The sequence below is a fragment of the Bombina bombina genome, chromosome 5 (genome assembly GCF_027579735.1).
Source record: "Bombina bombina isolate aBomBom1 chromosome 5, aBomBom1.pri, whole genome shotgun sequence".
NCBI classification, from domain to species: Eukaryota; Metazoa; Chordata; class Amphibia; order Anura; family Bombinatoridae; genus Bombina; species Bombina bombina.
The window spans coordinates 989337891-989358527 of NC_069503.1; the positions used below are offsets into that span (position 1 = coordinate 989337891).

The 20637-nt window shown below is 39.9% G+C and overlaps 1 protein-coding gene across 1 annotated transcript in view; it reads left to right on the plus strand.

Moving 5' to 3' along the window:
• The window catches only part of LOC128661686 (neural-cadherin-like), a 488078-nt gene that overhangs the window by 424598 nt on the left and 42843 nt on the right, over positions 1-20637 (plus strand). Inside the window, 1 exon segment of the mRNA XM_053715912.1 lies at positions 1608-1788. Coding sequence (XP_053571887.1) covers positions 1608-1788 — 181 coding nt within the window.

Sequence of the window (20637 nt, forward strand, 5' to 3'; positions counted from 1 at the left end):
AGTCAGGTGACAGAGTGCTGTGGTCCTAGAGCAGGATGTGGGTGGTCAGGGGGCTTTGTGTGCTAGGGTGGAGTTTAACCAATAAGGTCCCAGTCCCAAAATGAATTGTCCAGAAACTGAGGCACCAAATACTGGCTAATATTGACAGTGTACCATAAGATTCATCTTATCAGTTCTTATTTAAACATTCTCAAAGTACTGTAAAAAACATATTAAAAAAAAAGAAGTGATCCAATGGCACAGTATGCTTGTTACAAGTTAAGATTCCAATCACCCACACACCACAAAGACTCATACTCACAATTTCCCAAGCACCATGCAGATTAGGAGCCTCTCATCTAGCTCATTCCAGGATCCACAGTTTTCCAGGACACTGCAAAAGTGAAGCACAAACACCCTCCAATGGCACAGTATGTCTGATCACACTTGACACTCCAAACACTCCCTCACTCTGAGGGCTAATACTCACACTTTAGAAAGCACCATATAGGTGCTGTATACGCAGTCTGGGTAATTTAGGAGCCTCCCAGCTAGCTCACTCAGGTTCCACAATAGTTAAATATGTGTTATGAATTGAACAAAACTTCACCACAATAAAAATCCCCAAAGCTTCAATGGGGTATTTATTTGGTAATGAAGTTTATAAATAAAAACAAACAATTATTTAAAACTTTTGCAGTGTCCTGGAAAACTGGGGATCCTGGAGTAAGCTAGGGTGGAGTTTGACTGTATCCCAACCTGGGAATGCCCAATCATGGGTGAGGTTTGGAAGTTTCCAAATTTCTTTTATAGGAAACAGAACATAATTAGGAGAAAAAGCTCACTTACTTTGATAATTCCAAAAATATGTGAGCACACCTCTAGGGAAGATTTATTTATTTTAAGTACAGTTTGCATCCTAAGGGAGGAAATGTGTCATATTCTAGCTCAGGCTTTCCAACACCAAAATTTTTACCCAGTATTAAACATATAGCGAATTCTCTGTCTGTACAAAACATATAAGGAAACTATAACAAACTATAGCCTGCTTTATGGGGTAAGATTACACCCAGCGATGCACACAAGTTATTTAAGAGTGCATACAACCCTCAAGTCTACACATGGATCACAATGTTATTTTAGTCCTAGTGGAGCAACAGCAACAATTTAAATCCACGGTGCTTCAGAAAGTGGGTGGATTAAGGGGGAAAGAGAACTGCATGTATATTACTATATAAAATAAAATATGTGTGTCCTTGGTATTAATGCAAAGAGGATCATAGGGGAGGCTCTCAAAGGTGCCAAGTTGCCCACTACAGGTGAACACTCCCATAACTTGTGGGTTCATTTTTCTGTCCTTCAGACACAGTTAGTGCTCAACATTATTGGTGTTATGGTTTCAAATAGTTATTAAAGTATGTTGGTCCTTCCCTGGTTGATAGGGCCTTCCCTTTATTTGTGCTGCACATTTACAATCACATGAAAAGTTTATTTGGGAAAAAGTCTTCCACAGGAAGAAAAGATCAGTGAATACAGGACAACCATTTTTATATTCTTGTTTACACTAATATGCAGTGTTAACCTTTCAGCACCCTGTTTTGCCTGCAGTCTGAAATTTGTGCTTCCAGGTTGTCTACGTGATATTCGTCTGAATAACCAACTTCTGCCATTGGAAGGCAAAGGCAATGAGCACAGATTTATTATCAGCATGCAGGGTGTGAGTCTAGGCTGCCATTCTGATGTTTGCCGAAACAATCCATGCCAAAGTCATCTGAATTGCATTGATTTATGGAGAAAGCACGAATGCAGGTAGCCTTACATATATATTATTATAAATAGTGTAAAATAATATGCTATATAGTATATTTATTTGTTTTGGTTATGGTTGTGTAGTGTTATATAAGGAGGTAATGGCAATAAGGTCACATGCTTACTAGATTGCACTTGATGTTGAAAGTCAGTACAGTCACGCCTTCTGCCAAGACATAATAGTTAAAAAAAAATGCAATTTTCATCTTTAAAAACAGCATTTACATTGCTTAGTTTAATCTTTTTTGGCTGGTTGATAGCAGATAAAATGGCTGCCAAAAAAAGATTACACCTTGTAGATGTTCACAAACAATTTTAATTTTGCGCCAGTTGCATTATCCTAGCTGAATTACTCTTTTGTCTCTCATTAATGTCAATAGGAGATGTTAAAGGACCATTAAATACAGTAGAAATGTGTAATCAACAAATGCATAACAAAAAAGACAATTCAATAACAAGTAATTTAAAGTATGAATTTCAAATTATTGGTAGATTGTTTTCTGACAAATTTCACTTACTTTAAATTTTCCTGCCCCCCCCCCCGTATCATATGATAGCCATCAACCAATCACAAAACAGATAAATGTATATACTGTGAACTCTTGCACATGTTCAGTAGGAGTTGTTACCTCAGAAAGTGTGCATATAAAAAGATTGTGCACATTTTGATAGCAAAAACCAATTGTAAAACATTTATTTTTCTTCAGTTCACACTAAAGCCATTAACAACTTGTGGCCAGGTGTGTGCTCATGCTAATGTAAAACAATACATCTCTACTAGCTATAAAGGGAAATAATATCATTTTATAGCTAGTTTTATGTGTTAAAAAAAACAAAATAACTTTTAAAACACCTATTCAATTCAGTCATGTTAAAGTGATAGTAAAGTAACCGCTCTTTATTAAGGTAATTTTAAAGTTTGTTTAAAAATATATGGCCTAGATTTAGAGTTCGGCGGTAGCCGTCAAAACCAGCGTTAGAGGCTCCTAACGCTGGTTTTGGCCGCCCGCTGGTATTTGGAGTCAGTGATTAAAGGGTCTAACGCTCACTTTGCAGCCGCGACTTTTCCATACCGCAGATCCCCCTACGCCATTTGCGTAGCCTATCTTTTCAATGGGATCTTTCTAACGCCGGTATTTAGAGTCGTTTCTGCAGTGAGCGTTAGAGCTCTAACGACAAGATTCCAGCCGCCTGAAAATAGCAGGAGTTAAGAGCTTTCTGGCTAACGCCGGTTTATAAAGCTCTTAACTACTGTACCCTAAAGTACACTAACACCCATAAACTACCTATGTACCCCTAAACCGAGGTCCCCCCACATCGCCGCCACTCGATTAAAAATTTTAACCCCTAATCTGCCGACCGCCACCTACGTTATACTTATGTACCCCTAATCTGCTGCCCCTAACCCCGCCGACCCCTATATTACATTTATTAACCCCTAATCTGCCCCCCACAACATCGCCGCCAGCTACTTAAAATAATTAACCCCTAATCTTCCGACCGCAAAGCGCCGCCACCTACGTTATCCCTATGTACCCCTAATCTGCTACCCCTAACACCGCCGACCCCTATATTATATTTATTATCCCCTAATCTGCCCCCCTCAACGTCGCCGACACCTGCCTACACTTATTAACCCCTAATCTGCCGAGCGGACCGCACCGCTACTATAATAAAGTTATTAACCCCTAACCCGCCTCACTAACCCTATCATAAATAGTATTAACCCCTAATCTGCCCTCCCTAACATCGCCGACACCTAACTTCAATTATTAACCCCTAATCTTCCGATCGGAGCTCACCGCTATTCTAATAAATGTATTAACCCCTAAAGCTAAGTCTAACCCTAACACTAACACCCCCCTAACTTAAATATAATTTACATCTAACGAAATAAATTAACTCTTATTAAATAAATTATTCCTATTTAAAGCTAAATACTTACCTGTAAAATAAATCCTAATATAGCTACAATATAAATTATAATTACATTGTAGCTATTTTAGGATTAATATTTATTTTACAGGCAACTTGGTATTTATTTTAACTAGGTACAATAGCTATTAAATAGTTAAGAACTATTTAATAGTTACCTAGTTAAAATAATAACAAATTTACCTGTAAAATAAATCCTAACCTAAGATATAATTAAACCTAACACTACCCTATCAATAAAATAATTAAATAAACTACCTACAATTACCTACAATTAACCTAACACTACACTATCAATAAATTAAATAAACACAATTGCTACAAATAAATACAATTAAATAAACTAGCTAAAGTACAAAAAATAAAAAAGAACTAAGTTACAGAAAATAAAAAAATATTTACAAACATAAGAAAAATATTACAACAATTTTAAACTAATTACACCTACTCTAAGCCCCCTAATAAAATAACAAAGCCCCCCAAAATAATAAATTCCCTACCCTATTCTAAATTAAAAAAGTTACAAGCTCTTTTACCTTACCAGCCCTGAACAGGGCCCTTTGCGGGGCATGCCCCAAGAAGTTCAGCTCTTTTGCCTGTTAAAAAAAACATACAATACCCCCCCCCCCCAACATTACAACCCACCACCCACATACCCCTAATCTAACCCAAACCCCCCTTAAATAAACCTAACACTAATCCCCTGAAGATCTTCCTACCTTGTCTTCACCATCCAGGTATCACCGATCCGTCCTGGCTCCAAGATCTTCATCCAACCCAAGCGGGGGTTGGCGATCCATAATCCGGTGCTGAAGAGGTCCAGAAGAGGCTCCAAAGTCTTCATCCTATCCGGCAAGAAGAGGACATCCGGACCGGCAAACATCTTCTCCAAGCCGCATCTTCTATCTTCTTCCATCCGGTGCGGAGCGGGTCCATCTTGAAGCAGGCGACGCGGATCCATCCTCTTCTTCCGATGTCTCCCGACGAATGACGGTTCCTTTAAGGGACGTCATCCAAGATGGCGTCCCTCGAATTCCGATTGGCTGATAGGATTCTATCAGCCAATCGGAATTAAGGTAGGAATTTTCTGATTGGCTGATGGAATCAGCCAATCAGAATCTAGTTCAATCCGATTGGCCGATCCAATCAGCCAATCAGATTGAGCTCGCATTCTATTGGCTGATCGGAACAGCCAATAGAATGCGAGCTCAATCTGATTGGCTGATTGGATCAGCCAATCGGATTGAACTTGATTCTGATTGGCTGATTCCATCAGCCAATCAGAAAATTCCTACCTTAATTCCGATTGGCTGATAGAATCCTATCAGCCAATCGGAATTCGAGGGACGCCATCTTGGATGACGTCCCTTAAAGGAACCGTCATTCGTCGGGAGACATCGGAAGAAGAGGATGGATCCGCGTCGCCTGCTTCAAGATGGACCCGCTCCGCACCGGATGGAAGAAGATCGAAGATGCCGCTTGGAGAAGATGTTTGCCGGTCCGGATGTCCTCTTCTTGCCGGATAGGAGGAAGACTTTGGACCCTCTTCTGGACTTCTTCAGTGGATGTCTAGCCCCCGCTTGGGTTGGATGAAGATATCGGAGCCAGGACGGATCGGTGAACCTGGTATGGTGAAGACAAGGTAGGAAGATCATCAGGGGATTAGTGTTAGGTTTATTTAAGGGTGGTTTGGGTTAGATTAGGGGTATGTGGGTGGTGGGTTGTAATGTTGGGGGGGGTATTGTATGTTTTCTTTTACAGGCAAAAGAGCTGAACTTCTTGGGGCATGCCCCGCAAAGGGCCCTGTTCAGGGCTGGTAAAGGAAACAGAGCTTGTAACTTTTTAAATTTAGAATAGGGTAGGGAATTTTTTATTTTGGGGGGCTTTGTTATTTTATTAGGGGGCTTAGAGTAGGTGTAATTAGTTTAAAATTGTTGTAATATTTTTCTTATGTTTGTAAATATTTTTTTATTTTCTGTAACTTAGTTCTTTTTTATTTTTTGTACTTTAGCTAGTTTATTTAATTGTATTTATTTGTAGCAATTGTATTTAATTTATTTATTGATAGTGTAGTGTTAGGTTAATTGTAGGTAATTGTAGGTAGTTTATTTAATTATTTTATTGATAGGGTAGTGTTAGGTTTAATTATATCTTAGGTTAGGATTTATTTTACAGGTAATTTTGTAATTATTTTAACTAGGTAACTATTAAATAGTTCTTAACTATTTAATAGCTATTGTACCTAGTTAAAATAAATACCAAGTTGCCTGTAAAATAAATATTAATCCTAAAATAGCTAAAATATAATTATAATTTATATTGTAGCTATATTAGGGTTTATTTTACAGGTAAGTATTTAGCTTTAAATAGGATTAATTTATTTAATAAGAGTTAATTTATTTCGTTAGATGTAAATTATATTTAAGTTAGGGGGGTGTTAGTGTTAGGGTTAGACTTAGCTTTAGGGGTTAATACATTTATTAGAATAGCGGTGAGCTCCGATCGGAAGATTAGGGGTTAATAATTGAAGGTAGGTGTCGGCGATGTTAGGGAGGGCAGATTAGGGGTTAATACTATTTATGATAGGGTTAGTGAGACGGATTAGGGGTTAATAACTTTATTATAGTAGCGCTCAGGTCCGCTCGGCAGATTAGGGGTTAATAAGTGTAGGTAGGTGTCGGCGACGTTGTGGGGGGCAGATTAGGGGTTAATAAATATAACATAGGGGTCGGCGATGTTAGGGCAGCAGATTAGGGGTACATAGGGATAACGTAGGTTGCGGCGGTTTACGGAGCGGAAGATTAGGGGTTAAAACTGTAATGCAGGGGTCAGCGATAGCGGGGGCGGCAGATTAGGGGTTAATAAGTGTAAGGTTAGGGGTGTTTAGACTCGGGGTACATGTTAGAGTGTTAGGTGCAGACGTAGGAAGTGTTTCCCCATAGGAAACAATGGGGCTGCGTTAGGAGCTGAACGCTGTTTTTTTGCAGGTGTTAGGTTTTTTTTCAGCTCAAACAGTCCCATTGTTTCCTATGGGAGAATCGTGCACGAGCACGTTTTTGATGCCGGCCGCGTCCGTAAGCAACTCTGGTATCGAGAGTTGCATTTGCGGTAAAAATGCCCTAAGCTCCTTTTTTGGAGCCTAACGCAGCATTTGTTTGAACTCTCGATACCAGAGTTAAATTTATGGTGCGGCCAGAAAAAAGCCCGCGGAGCGTTAACAGCCCTTTTACCGCCGAACTCTAAATCTAGGCCTTAGGATGTTAATTCATGAACCTTATAAGAATGATATTGTTCTTTTAGTACCGTGTAATATTTTGCCGCTACGGCAGCCTACACAACATTTTCCTTTAGCTAGCAGTGACGCTATCCAATCAGATCGGGAGCCAGGTGTCAAAGTCTTGTAAAAAAAAAAAAAAAAAACATTGGTATATGCGTATGTGTTATCCAACACAACGTCATCTCAACTACACATTCCTTCATGCGTGTTCACGACAAAGGCATGCACAATTGGATGCAACGATAATCCAGTTACACCCTTGAAATAAATAGCTTGACATCTGAATAGCTAAATCAAAGTAAGTGCAAATTCTTACAGGATTAAAGTGTCTCTATTTGTAAAAGCTGTTTTTAACTTGCGCATGCGTAACAAACTTTCTCACGGTAGCGCGTATATATACTGAGGGGGTGTTAACATAATTACTAGACATGTGTGCAGCGGAAAAACATTTTTGGATTTGTTTCGGACTGATTCGGATTTTTTCGAATTTCGTTTCGGATCTATTCGAATTCGGATACATACGAATGTATTCGTTTCTGCTTCATTCAGATTCGAATACATTCGGATGTATTAGTTTTGGATTCGATTCGTAAATTTGGATGTTTGTTATGTGTTATGTTGATTCAGATGGTTCCAAGTTACACAAACTGTTCTATCTCACTAAATCTCACTAAATCTCACTAAATTTAATTTTTATACCGCATTGTGATTAAACCAAGGCCATTCAAATGTAATGAATAAATCCAAACTAATTTAGATTTATTTGTTACAAATGCATTCGGATTAGTTTAGTTTCTTTGCTAGGGTCATTTGGAAATTCTAATCGATTTGAATCTCCGAAATTGGCAAATTCGTATGAATTTTGATTTGGAACGAAACGCACATGTCTAATTACGACACAGACATGCAGACCAGAAAGCGCTAAAGGGGCGGAGGAAAACAAGGACAAATAGATCATTTATAGTTATAATTTATTAACTGCATGCATTGTGTTTTTGTTTTTTTTTAAATAGCGGTTTGATTTATAACAACAAGACTTAGATCTGGACACAATCTTGATTGATTTTATTTACTTTCACTTTAATTCTAATAGTTTATACATAAATGGAACCTATAAATATGAATATATATATATACACATTCAATTATAAAATATAATATATTAAAATAAGAATCATTATATGCATAAAATATTGTTTAGAGCCATTAAGAAAAATATATTAACTAAACATAGCTGTCTGATATAGTCTGTTAGGGCTTGATCACAAGTGCAGGTTGCATCATAGGCTTTTATACCATTGTTCTAGAGTTTCTAAGCAACATACTCTGAGAAGCTATGTTTATTTTTACTAAAAAGTACTAGGTTGTTAAACATTAATTGAAACTGGTTAGAGTTCTAATTAACACCTGACAAAATGTTTGATCTTCCCATATACATAATATACTTTATGTGTAATGGGTTCCTCTAATGCTGAGCTTATTGAGGTATAACGGTCTGTGCCCACAGCAGCTAGTGAAGTTCACTTTTAAACAATGAATAACTGCTTGTTGCTCATCAACCTGTGCAGTCAAGGGTTTCTCAAGATAACAGGCACAAAGCACTTGTCATCACGTCAAAGACACTATTAAGGAGAAACACCAGAGTGTAGAAAACTGTATGAACAGTTCCATTTGTATTGAAGGCTGCAGTGGAAGTGATGTATTGGGGGTTGGAGGATCTTGGAATAATCTCCAAAGTATTGGGGAGTGGTCCTGTGGTTCCCATATAAAAAAAAGAACAGGGAGAAGATTTCCAAGTGGCCCTGAATACAAATTTGGAAGTTGACAATTACCCCTTAACAGAAATAGAGAATATCTTTGTATCATTGACACTTGGCACAAAGTTCACAAGGATTGGCCAGAAAACACCTACCTTCCAGGTGCCTGATCATTGTTACTATTAAAGGGACATTAAACACTTTGATATGGTATATAGAAGGATAAATCGTATATAGAAAAAACACTCTCCAGTATTCTTTTATTATGTATTTTGTCCCCTTTTCCTATAATTCCATATTGAAATTTTTAGTTGTTCAGTTACTGTTAAAAATGGAAGTGCAGAACACTGTTATATTCCACATAGCTATTGGCTGCACATTCTAGTGACCTATTTATAACTGTCCCTAATTGGTCACAGTAGAGAAGGTAACCTAAGTTACAACATGGCAGCTCCCATTGTTTTATAGACACTACAACTTCACACTTATTTTGTTTATATTTAAACAGCTAATGAAACTTTAAAAAATACATCTACATGTTATTCTCAGACTAATCTTTTCTTTTAATTCATCATTCTATCTAGCATTTATTTAGTGTTTAATGTTCCTTTAGTACACATAAATTACTGTTCCAGTTTAACTATATGGTAGTGATGAACAACTGGCAAGCATTTCAAATATACAATGCCTCTGGAAGGACATTAGCAGAGCATAAACAAAACATGAAAGCAGCACTACAAAAGTAAAGATCCTACAAGAAGCTAAAATCTCTGGAAATGTAACTGAGATTCCCTGCTCCAAGGAACCCTGCACTAAAATGGTTGACCGAATGAGAAGCTATAATGTCCCCTTCAGGAGCTTCAAATAAAATACTAAGCACTTTTGGCGTTACCAGGCAATCTCTATCTATATCCATAAGTGTCTACTATTGTAATCAGCATTCTAGAGATGGGTTTGAAGTATAAAATATATATATTTATATATATATATATATATATATACACAACACACAGAGAAAGTCCAGCACTCACTCACAAGCTCTCAGCTAAGATTTAAAAGCAAAAATGGAAAGGTTAGTTACCACATCTGGCCAAATGGTACAACCCCAGGTACCGCGTCAAGGTCCTTTCCAATACCTGGGACCCTAAAACAGCCACACAATGCAAGCTCTCAAATCCAAACAAACTGGGAACAAGGGAAGGGTGCACAGGCTTATGTAAACACCCAGGAAATATGCAAAACACGGAAGGGGACTGCACTCTCATACCGGACCGGGTACACATCCTATGACCCTGTAACATGCTCAGCCCTGGGTGCTCACCGGCACTCACAGGAAGCTGTGCTGTCCCCACTGCCTGTGACTCTGGGGACAGCACAGCTTCCTGTGAGTGCCGGTGAGCACCCAGGGCTGAGCATGTTACAGGGTCATGGGATGTGTACCCGGTCCGGTATGAGAGTGCAGTCCCCTTCCGTGTTTTGTATATATATATATATATATATATATATATATATATATATATGTGTATGTATATATATATCTATATATATATATATATAGAGAGAGAGAGAGAGAGAAAGGGAGAGAGAGTACAGAAAACAACACTCTCTGGGCTTAAATACAAATAGTAAATTTATTCGGTAACGTTTCGGGGAATGCTTCCCTTCATCAGACCAACAACATACAAGTGAGACAAACATTTATACAACATAGACCCCTCCCCCAAGTGTAAAAAACTGCCAAATATTGTTGCCAAGGCAACCAATTAGAAACACATATCTCTGTACCCAGAATTCAGTGTAAACAAAATAAGTAAAGATACATCAAGGCAACAAATCATATTATCAATCATTATATACAAATGGATACATGTACTATTCTATGCCATATTTCAGGGAAATAGCTGAACCATGTAGGGGTGATCCCATTGTCTACAATACAATGTAACCCATAAAAGATTGCAAAGGGGAAAACGTAACGTGACCCATATTTAGAAAAATACACTGAAACATAGGCTTCTCAATAAGGCACCCCTGTAGCATAAACATTAGCCATTAAACAGGTAGAGCAGTAATATACGGATAACGAGCATAGGGCCACTGTACTTGATAAAGCTAAGCAAGACATATTCATAGATCAAAAACCAGGAAACATATAGATGCGGCTAACATCAGAAAGTGAATGTCGTGCACCTAGATGAACAGTACTGGAAGGGTTGTACACTTACCTACTTAGTTCTCAGACAAGTGTCACATAGCGGTGGATCGCAGTGTCCCCGGGACTAGCAAGTGTCGGCTCAAGATGCAACAGAAGTGCGCATGCGTATCTACAAGAACGACCCGCCCCCGGTCATACACAAGGGCTAATATGATAGGTCAGGAAAAACAAGCCCCAATATGTATTTAAATGCCTCCTGCGTCTGAAGAGCATCATGTCTGAATGTATGGGGGGATCCTGGGGTGATATTAAAGATCATACTGGTAATGAGCACCTGGGCTCTAATAGCTCCACAATAAAGTATTGTCTTACGTAGAGGAACGCTAGTGTAACGAACCTAATGTCAATGTGTAATGCGTAGGCAGCAAAGATGTACTTGATATATAGGAAAAATGTGTCATATAGTGGGATATCACAGGGCCCCCAGACCAGGCCACTGGGACAGGAGTGCATATGCGTATCAAAAAAAGCGAATCGCACAAGTGTGCTGGCGTGATTGGTTAAGGGTGACAAGCCCCTGTGTGCATCCAAACCATCATTCATAAGTACGTCTGCCCCTAGTGTAACTGGGGACGAGGTAATGCTATATGTAGGACCGGGAGGGACATGTCAAGGATCAGGGACCCATGAACTTGCGCCCTGGACTGTAACCTAAGTCTGACATGTCAGCTGGAAATGTAAAGAAACCATGACAGAGTCACTCGGTGTAGCATGTACAGTGCACAATAGAGACCAAATCTAATCAGATGTCCTAAACATATAGTACACATACCAGACCGCTTACATATTCACAGTATAGCCCATATATGCTGGGGAACTATATACAGTGGTATACATAGAAGTACATAAGTATGCTGAGTCATATGCAGTTCAATAGAGCAGCCAAGGAACACTGTATTAGTAATTCATACCGTCCACAATTAAAGCTCCTTGCAGGATCCACAAATGCTGATTAAGAGGGCCCCCAATGGTGCATAGAGGGTTAATAGGGTGCAGTAGTTCACACTCAACTCTTAAGTAGCAGTGACAATCAATCCCCATGTTAAGGCCTCTGGGATGCACAGTGTCCAATTTAAAAATCCATTCAGCCTCTTTCTGAAGTAGAAGAGTATCCCTATCTCCCCCCCCCCCCCGAGGTAGTGGGGGTACATGGTCAATCAGTTTGAATCTCAGGTCCGCCACAGAGTGTCCCTTTTCCATGAAGTGTCTGGCCACAGATTGGTCACTTTTCCCTTTGTCGATCGCCATACGGATGGCGCTTCTGTGGTTTGCCATCCTTTTCTTAATATCGTCTGAGGTTTTACCTATATAAAATAGGCCACAACTGCAGTTCAACATGTATATCACGAATTTGGTGGTACAAGTTAGATAGTGTTTAATCTTGTAGCTCACATTATTATGTGGGTGTCTGAACTGCCTGCATTGGAGCATAGTGTTGCATGTAACGCAGCTAGGGCATTTGTAGGAACCCTTCTTGGTGGTCTGTGTATTCTTACTGTAACTGTTGATTGGATCAGTTCTCATTAGGATGTCCTTTAAGTTTCTTCCCCTTTTGTACCCAATTCTGGGTGGTCCATACCCCTGATAGGGCAATGATGGATCCGATTGTATGATATCCCATTTCTCCTTTAGGGTTGCCCCCAATATCCTGGTGTTTGGAGTATATGCTGTAATGAAGTTCATTCTTTTCTGATAGTCCCTCTCTGGGACTTTCATATTTAACTGAGTTCTGGCCTCCTTAATTATCCGGCTATTGTACCCTCTGTTATAGAATCTATCCTCCATTTCCTTCAGTTGAAGGTAACGTTTACTGTCTGATGTATTGTTGCGGATTACCCGCAACATCTGTGCCTTGGGAATGGCTTTCACAAGTGATTTTGAATGATAGCTAGAGGCGTGCAGGAGTGTATTCCTATCTATAGCTTTCTTGAATAGCGTTATGCCAAGCCTGGTGCCTTCCTTGTAGATTCTCAAGTCCAAGAAATCCACTTCAGTGTAGCTGGAGACCTCCTTGAGTTGAACCTGGCCTCCAGTTCTGTTTTGGGTGTCCACCCATTCGCCAAATGTCTCCAGAGTACCCCGCCATACCACGATAATATCGTTGATATAGAGCTTGTAAAAACGTATTTGGTGGTTTTCGTATATACCTTGAAGATGTTTTCTTCCACATGCTCCATAAAGAGATTGGCAAATGCAGGCGCCATGTTCGAGCCCATTGCTGTTCCCATGAGCTGAAGGTAAAATCTGTTTTCGAACTTAAAGTAGTTAAGTTTTAAGCACATGAATAGGAGTTCGATAAAGAAGCCAGTGGGGGGACCCACAAAAGGGCATTTCTCAAGACATTTGGTGATTATTTCCATGCCCATTTCATGGGGAATAATGGTATAAAGGCTTGTGACATCCAGGCTTGCAAGTACATCACCTGGCTGTATATCTGTCATTTTGGTGAGACAGGTGATCAGTGCTGATGAGTCCCGTAAGTATGAACGCATGTTCAGTACCAAAGGTTGTAATATGGAATCAACAAAGGTAGCAAGGGGTTGTAGCAACGACCCACGGGCTGAGACAATTGGACGTCCTGGCAGGTGCAGCAGTTGTTTGTGAATCTTAGGTAGTGTATACAATATGGGTCTGCCAGGATAATCAATAGTCAGCCATTCTTTAGTAATAGGGTCAATCCAATTAATTTGAGCTGCTTGTTCAATCACAGAGTCAATTTGAGCTTTGTAGGTGATTGTAGGATCACATGGCAAGGACTTATAGGTAGAGGTATTAGCCAGTTGTCTGTCAATCTCGGTTTTGTAGTCCTGATAATCCTGTAGTACCACCGTTCTACCCTTGTCCGCTGGGCATATGACAATCGCGAAGTCATTCCTCAGAGAGTGCACGGCTTCCCAATCACTAGATGTCATATTGTTTCTGGTTTGAGTAAGGTCCCTCTCACCCAGTCTTTGTTGGACAATACGAGTGTATGTTCTAATGCTTGGGTTGGTGGACGGTGGATCAAAGGAACTTGGCTTTTTAAAAGGGTGTCTGTTGTCATCTATACTTTTTCCTTGAAAAAAATCACCCAATTTTAATTGTCTCTGAAAGCGCATTGTATCAATGTATGTAGCAAAGTCGTTTGATGTAGTAGTGGGGACAAAAGAGAGGCCTTTCATCAGCACTCGCCGTTCATTTTCATTCAAACTATGGTGACTGAGATTGACCGTCACATCCTCCTCTGTCTGCGGGGGTCTTCTTCCAAACCCCTCTCCTGTGCGTGTGTGGTCTTCGCCTCTGCCCCTGGAGCGGGTGGTGATTCCTAAAAAAGGCTGTGTGCTATGATGGATTTCTGGTTCCTGTTGCTGGTCTCCCGTATATTCCGTGTCAGAGCCAGAGCTTGAATCCACCGTGTTTAATTGTCGGTGTGCATATGTCCTGTATCGCCTTTGTCTCCTGGGTTGATGTTGTGCCCTTTCAACTGTTCCGAGGGTCCACCTATAGACCTTTTTGTCTTTATACTCCTTAGAGAAGAGCTCAACCTGGGAACGAACAAAAGCATAATAGCTTGTTCTATGGCAAGTTACCACCCAAGAAGCAGCCTCTTTTTGCTCAACATGTGCCTTTCACAGAGAAGAATGTTCCTGAAGCATATCAGTCTGATCCTGACTTAACAGTACAGTCCAGCCCCGAAATACCAGGCAGTCCCTCTCTGAACGAGAGAAACAACAAAACCCCAGATGTACGTTTCTGCCTATTGTGGGGCTCGTCAGTGAGGTACAGCCATATCCCTCTAGGCACACTGAGCAATGGGTCCATCACTGGATTCCCACATCACTCTTAGGGAAGTCACCGTTGCTCAGTGTTCCTAGAGGGATATGGCTGCACCTCACTGACAAGGCCCACACTAGGCCTAAACATACTTCTGGGGTTTTGCCATTTCCCTTGTTCAGAGAGGGATTGCCTGGTATTTCGGGTCTGGACTGTACTGTTAAGTCAGGATCAGACTGATATGCTTCAGGAAAGTTCTTCTCTGTGAAAGGCATAAGTTGAGCAAAAAGAAGCTGCTTCTTGGGTGGTAACTAGCCATAGAACAAGCTATTATGCTCATATTCGTTCCCAGGTTGAGCGCTTCTCTCTTTTTATTTATTCCTAATTTCTGTTCTAAAGATAACCAACCAGGTAGTCAGTTGTTAACAAACAAAAGGAAAAGTTCAGTGAACAGGCCAAGGTCATAATAGGATAGGAAGGCCAGGAACATGAATACTCGGAACATTGCAAATGAATAACAAAGGGCCAAATAGCTCTTTCAGAGGCCTTTTTATAACTCCCTTTGCCAATTTTGGTTCATTTTCTGAAGCAAAGTAATTTCCGATGTCTGAGTCACAAATGGCACTATCTTCTTATAAACCTCACAACCAGTGATATGTTTAGTGCTACTGCAGCTGAGCTCCATATAACATTTACCCTGAATCTGGAACAATGCAACACAGTGTGCTAAGATGCCCAGCTTCTCCTGACATAGTTGTAGTGTTAGGGCTAAGGCATGGTCTGAAGATTTGCATAAATAAAAAGGGAGAAGCGCTCAACCTGAGAACGACCATTGGCATAATAGCTTGTTCTATGGCTAGTTACCACCTAAGAAGCAGCCTCTTTTTATTTAATTTATGACTCTTAGGGAATTCTCCATAAGCGTGATGCGGGAATCTAGACGTGGACCCGTTGCTCAGTGTGCCTAGAGGGATATGGCAGCACATCACTGACGAGGCCCACACTAGGCTGAAACGTACACCTGGGGTTTTGCCGTTTCCCTTGTTCAGAGAGGTATTGCCTGGTATTTCAGGGCTGGACTGTACTGTTAAGTCAGGATCAGACTGATATGCTTCAGGAAAGTTCTTCTCTGTGAAAGACACATGTTGAGCAAAAAGAGGCTGCTTCTTGGGTGGTAACTAGCCATAGAACAAGCTATTATGCTATTGTTCATTCCCAGGTTGAGCGCTTCTCTCTTTTAATTTATGCAAATTATGACTCTTAGGGAAGTCTCGCTTAGTGTGATGCGGGAATCCAGACATGGACCCGTTGCTCAGTGTGCCTAGAGGGATATGGCTGCACCTCACTAACGAGGCCCACACTAGGCCGAAACATACATCTGGGGGTTTGCCGTTTCCCTTGTTCAGAGAGGGATTGCCTGGTATTTCGGGTCTGGACTGTACTGTTAAGTCAGGATCAGACTGATATGCTACAGGAAAGTTCTCTGTGAAAGGCACATGTTGAGCAAAAAGAGGCTGCTTCTTGGGTGGTAACTAGCCATAGAACAAGCTATTATGCCATTGTTCGTTCCCAGGTTGAGCGCTTCTCTCTTTTAATTTATGCAAATTATGACTCTTAGGGAGGTTTCCCTAAGTGTGATGCGGAATCCAGACGTGAACCCGTTGTTGTGTGCCTAGAGGGATATAGCTGCACCTTCTCTCTTTTAATTTATGGTCTAAAGATTATCAGGCCTGACAATAAAGAAACAAAAACAAACCAAAAAAATGCCACAACCAAATAAGTCATGCTAAACCTGAGTCTTTTGTGCAAAAAAACAAAAACAAACCCTTGCCCTTGCTTTTGAGTAGTCACGCCAAGTTTGAGGAGCAAGTGAGATTTTCCCCAGGTTTGCTATAACCATGTTACTATTTCCCACTCAATCTTTGTAACACATGAAGCCCTCTCACAAAATCATTGTAAGTAAAGATTAGAAATGTCATCTACAATTGAATTATGCACAAGTAGAATATGCACTAACACCTGTAACAGCTTGATAATGAATGATAATAAAAGCTAATGTTGATTGCCTTCACCATGCCCAGAATATCTAAAGAAAAAAAAACTTGTTTCTAAAATCCTCAACTAGGCAAATAAAAATACCATAATAGGAAACATGAGAATTAAGGTGAGAATCTGCACTAGACCTAACTTCTACCTGTTAACTGTCCACACTCAATCCAAACAGTTGACTTTCACAAATGGTCCTGATAACAATTTGCGGTTGACATACAACAGCTGTTGGCAGTTACATACATTTGCAAAAAAAAAAAAAGGCTTCTGATGTAATGATTCAACTAGAAAAACATAATTTGTGTAAGAACTTACCTGATAAATTCATTTCTTTCATATTGGCAAGAGTCCATGAGCTAGTGACGTATGGGATATACAATCCTACCAGGAGGGGCAAAGTTTCCCAAATCTCAAAATGCCTATAAATACACCCCTCTCCACACCCACAATTTGGTTTAACGAATAGCCAAGTAGTGGGGTGATAAAGAAAGGAGTAAAAAGCATCAACAAAGGAATTTGGAAATAATTGTGCTTTATACAAAAAAAATCATAACCACCACTGAAAGGGTGGGCCTCATGGACTCTTGCCAATATGAAAGAAATGAATTTATCAGGTAAGATCTTACATAAATTATGTTTTCTTTCATGTAATTGGCAAGAGTCCATGAGCTAGTGACGTATGGGATAGCAATACCCAAGATGTGGAACTCCACGCAAGAGTCACTAGAGAGGGAGGGATTAAAGTAAAAACAGCTATTTTTCACTGAAAAAAATAATCCACAACCCAAAATATAAGTTAATTCTCATTAAATGAAAAGAAAAAACTTAAAACATAAGCAGAAGAAAAACTGCTTCCGAAGAAGCGAATATATCAAAACGGTAGAATTTAGTAAATGTATGCAAAGAAGACCCGGTTTCTGCTTTGCAAATCTAATCAACTGAAGCTTCATTCTTAAAAGCCCATGAAGTGGAGACTGATCTAGTAGAATAAGCTGTAAATCTCTGAGGCGGGGCTTGACCCGACCCCAAATAAGCTGAATAAATAAAAAAATTAACCACGAAGCCAAGAAAACGGCAGAAGCCTTCTGACCTTTCCTAGAACCAGAAAAGATAACAAATAGACTAGAAGTCTTCCTGAAATCTTTAGTAGCTTCAACATAATATTTCAAAGCTCTTACCACATCCAAAGAATGTAAGGATTTCTCCAAAGAATTCTTAGGATTAGGACACAAGGAAGGAACAACAAATTCTCTATTAATGTTGTTAGAATTCACAACCTTAGGTAAGAATTTAAATGAAGTCCGCAAAACCGCCTTATCCTGATGAAAAAAATCAGAAAAGGAGATTCACAAGAAAGAGCAGATAATTCAGAAACTCTTCTAGCAGAAGAGATGGCCAAAAGGAACAACACTTTCCAAAAAGTAGTTTAATGTCCAAAGAATGCATAGGCTCAAATGGAGGAGCCTGTAAAGCCTTCAAAACCAAATTAAGACTCCAAGGAGGAGAGATTGATTTAATGACAGGCTTGATACAAACCAAATCCTGTACAAAACAGTGAATATCAGGAAGCTTAGCAATCTTTCTGTGAAATAAAACAGAAAGAGCAGAGATTTGTCCCTTCAAGGAACTTGCAGACAAAACCTTATCCATACCATCCTGAAGAAACTCTAAAATTCTAGGAATTCTGAAAGAATGCCAAGCGAATTTATGAGAACACCATGAAAATAAGTCTTTCAAGCTTGATAATAAATCTTTCTAGAAACAGATTTACGAGCCTGTAACATAGTATTAATCACTGAGTCAGAGAAACCTCTATGACTAGGCACTAGGCGTTCAATTTCCATACCTTCATATTTAATGATTTGAGATCCTGAAGGAAAAACGGATCTTGAAACAGAAGATCCGGCCTTATGGAAGAGGCCAAGGTTGGCAAATGGACATCCGAACAAGATCTGCATACCAAAACCTGTGAGGCCATGCTGGAGCTACCAGCAATACAAATGACTGTTCCATGATGATTTTGGATATCACTCTTGGAAGAAGAACTAGAGGTGAGAAAATATAAGCAGGTTGGTAGCACCAAGGAAGTGTCAATGCATCCACTGCTTCCACCTGAGGATCCCTGGACCTGGACAGGTACCTGGGAAGTTTCTTGTTTAGATGAGAAGCCATCAGATCTATTTCTGGAAGACCCCACATCTGAACAATCTGAGAAAACACATCTGGATGGAGGGACCACTCCCCCGTATGTAAAATCTGACAGCTGAGATAATCCGCTTCCCAATTGTCTACACCTGAGATATGTACCGCATAAATTAGACAAGAGCTGGATTCCACCCAAGAGAGTAGTCAAGATACTTCTTCATAGCTAGGGGACTGTGAGTCCCACCCTGATGATTGACATATGCCACAGCTGTGATATTCTCTGTCTGAAAGCAAATGAACAGTTCTCTCTTCAACAGAGGCCAAGCCTGAAGAGCCCTGAAAATTGCACGGAGTTCCAAAATATTGATTGGTAATCTTGCCTCTTGAGATTTCCAAACCCCTTGTGCTGTCAGAGATTCCCAAACAGCTCCCCAACCTGAAAGACTTGCATCTGTTGATCACAGTCCAGGTTGGACGAACCAAAGAGGCCCCTAGAACTATACAATGGTGATCTAACCACCAAGTCAGAGATAGTCTAACATTGGGATTTAAGGATATTAATTGTGATATCCTTGTATAATCCCTGCACTATTGATTCAGCATAAAAGGCTGGAGAAGTCTCATATGAAAAACGAGCAAAGGGGATCGTGTCCGATGCTGCAGTCATGAGACCTAAAACTTCCATGCACATAGCTACTGAAGGAAAAAATAGAGACTGAAGGTTCCGACAAGCTGAAACCAATTTTAATTGTCTCTTGTCTGTTAGAGACAGAGTCATGGACACTGAATCTATCTGGAAACCTAAAAAGGTGACCCTTGTCTGAGGAATCAAGGAACTTTTTGGTAAATTGATCCTCCAACCATGTTTTGAAGAAACAACACTAGTTTATTCGTGTGAGATTCTGCAAAACGTAAGGACTGAGCAAGTACCAAGATATCATCCAAATAAGGAAACACTGCAACACCCCGCTCTCTGATAACAGAGAGTAGGACACCGAGAACCTTTGAAAAGATTCCTAGAGCTGTCGCTAGGCCAAAAAGGAAGAGCAACAAATTGGTAAAGCTTGTCTTAGAAAAGAGAATCTCAAAGACTGATAGCAATCTGGATGAATCGGAATATGAAGATATGCATCCTATAAGTCTATTGTGGGCGTATAATGCCCTTGCTGAACAAAAGGCAGAATAGACCTTATAGTCACCATTTTGAAAATTGGTACTCTTACATATCGATTCAAAATTTTTAGATCCAAAACTGGTCTGAATGAATTTTCCTTCTTTGGGACAATGAATAGATTTGAATAAAACCCCAGACCCTGTTCCTGAAACGGAACTGGCATGAATACCCCAGATAACTCCAGGTCTGAAACACACTTCAGGAAAGCCTGAGCCTTTACTGGGTGTGCAGGAATGCATGAAAGAAAAAATCTTCTCACAGGCGGTCTTAATCTGAATTCTATTTTGTACCCTTGAGAGACAATAATCTGAATCCAATGATTTTGGACCAAATTGATCCAAACATCTTATTATCGAATTGTTTCGATTTATTCCAATTTGAAGAAGGCTTCCAATTGGAAACAGATTCCTTGGGGAAGAATTAGGTTTCTGTTCCTTATTTAAGAACAAAAACAGTTAGAAGCTTTAGATTTACCCTTAGATCTTAATCCTGAGACAAAAAAACTCCCTTCCCCCCAGGGACAGTTGAAATTATTGAATCCAAC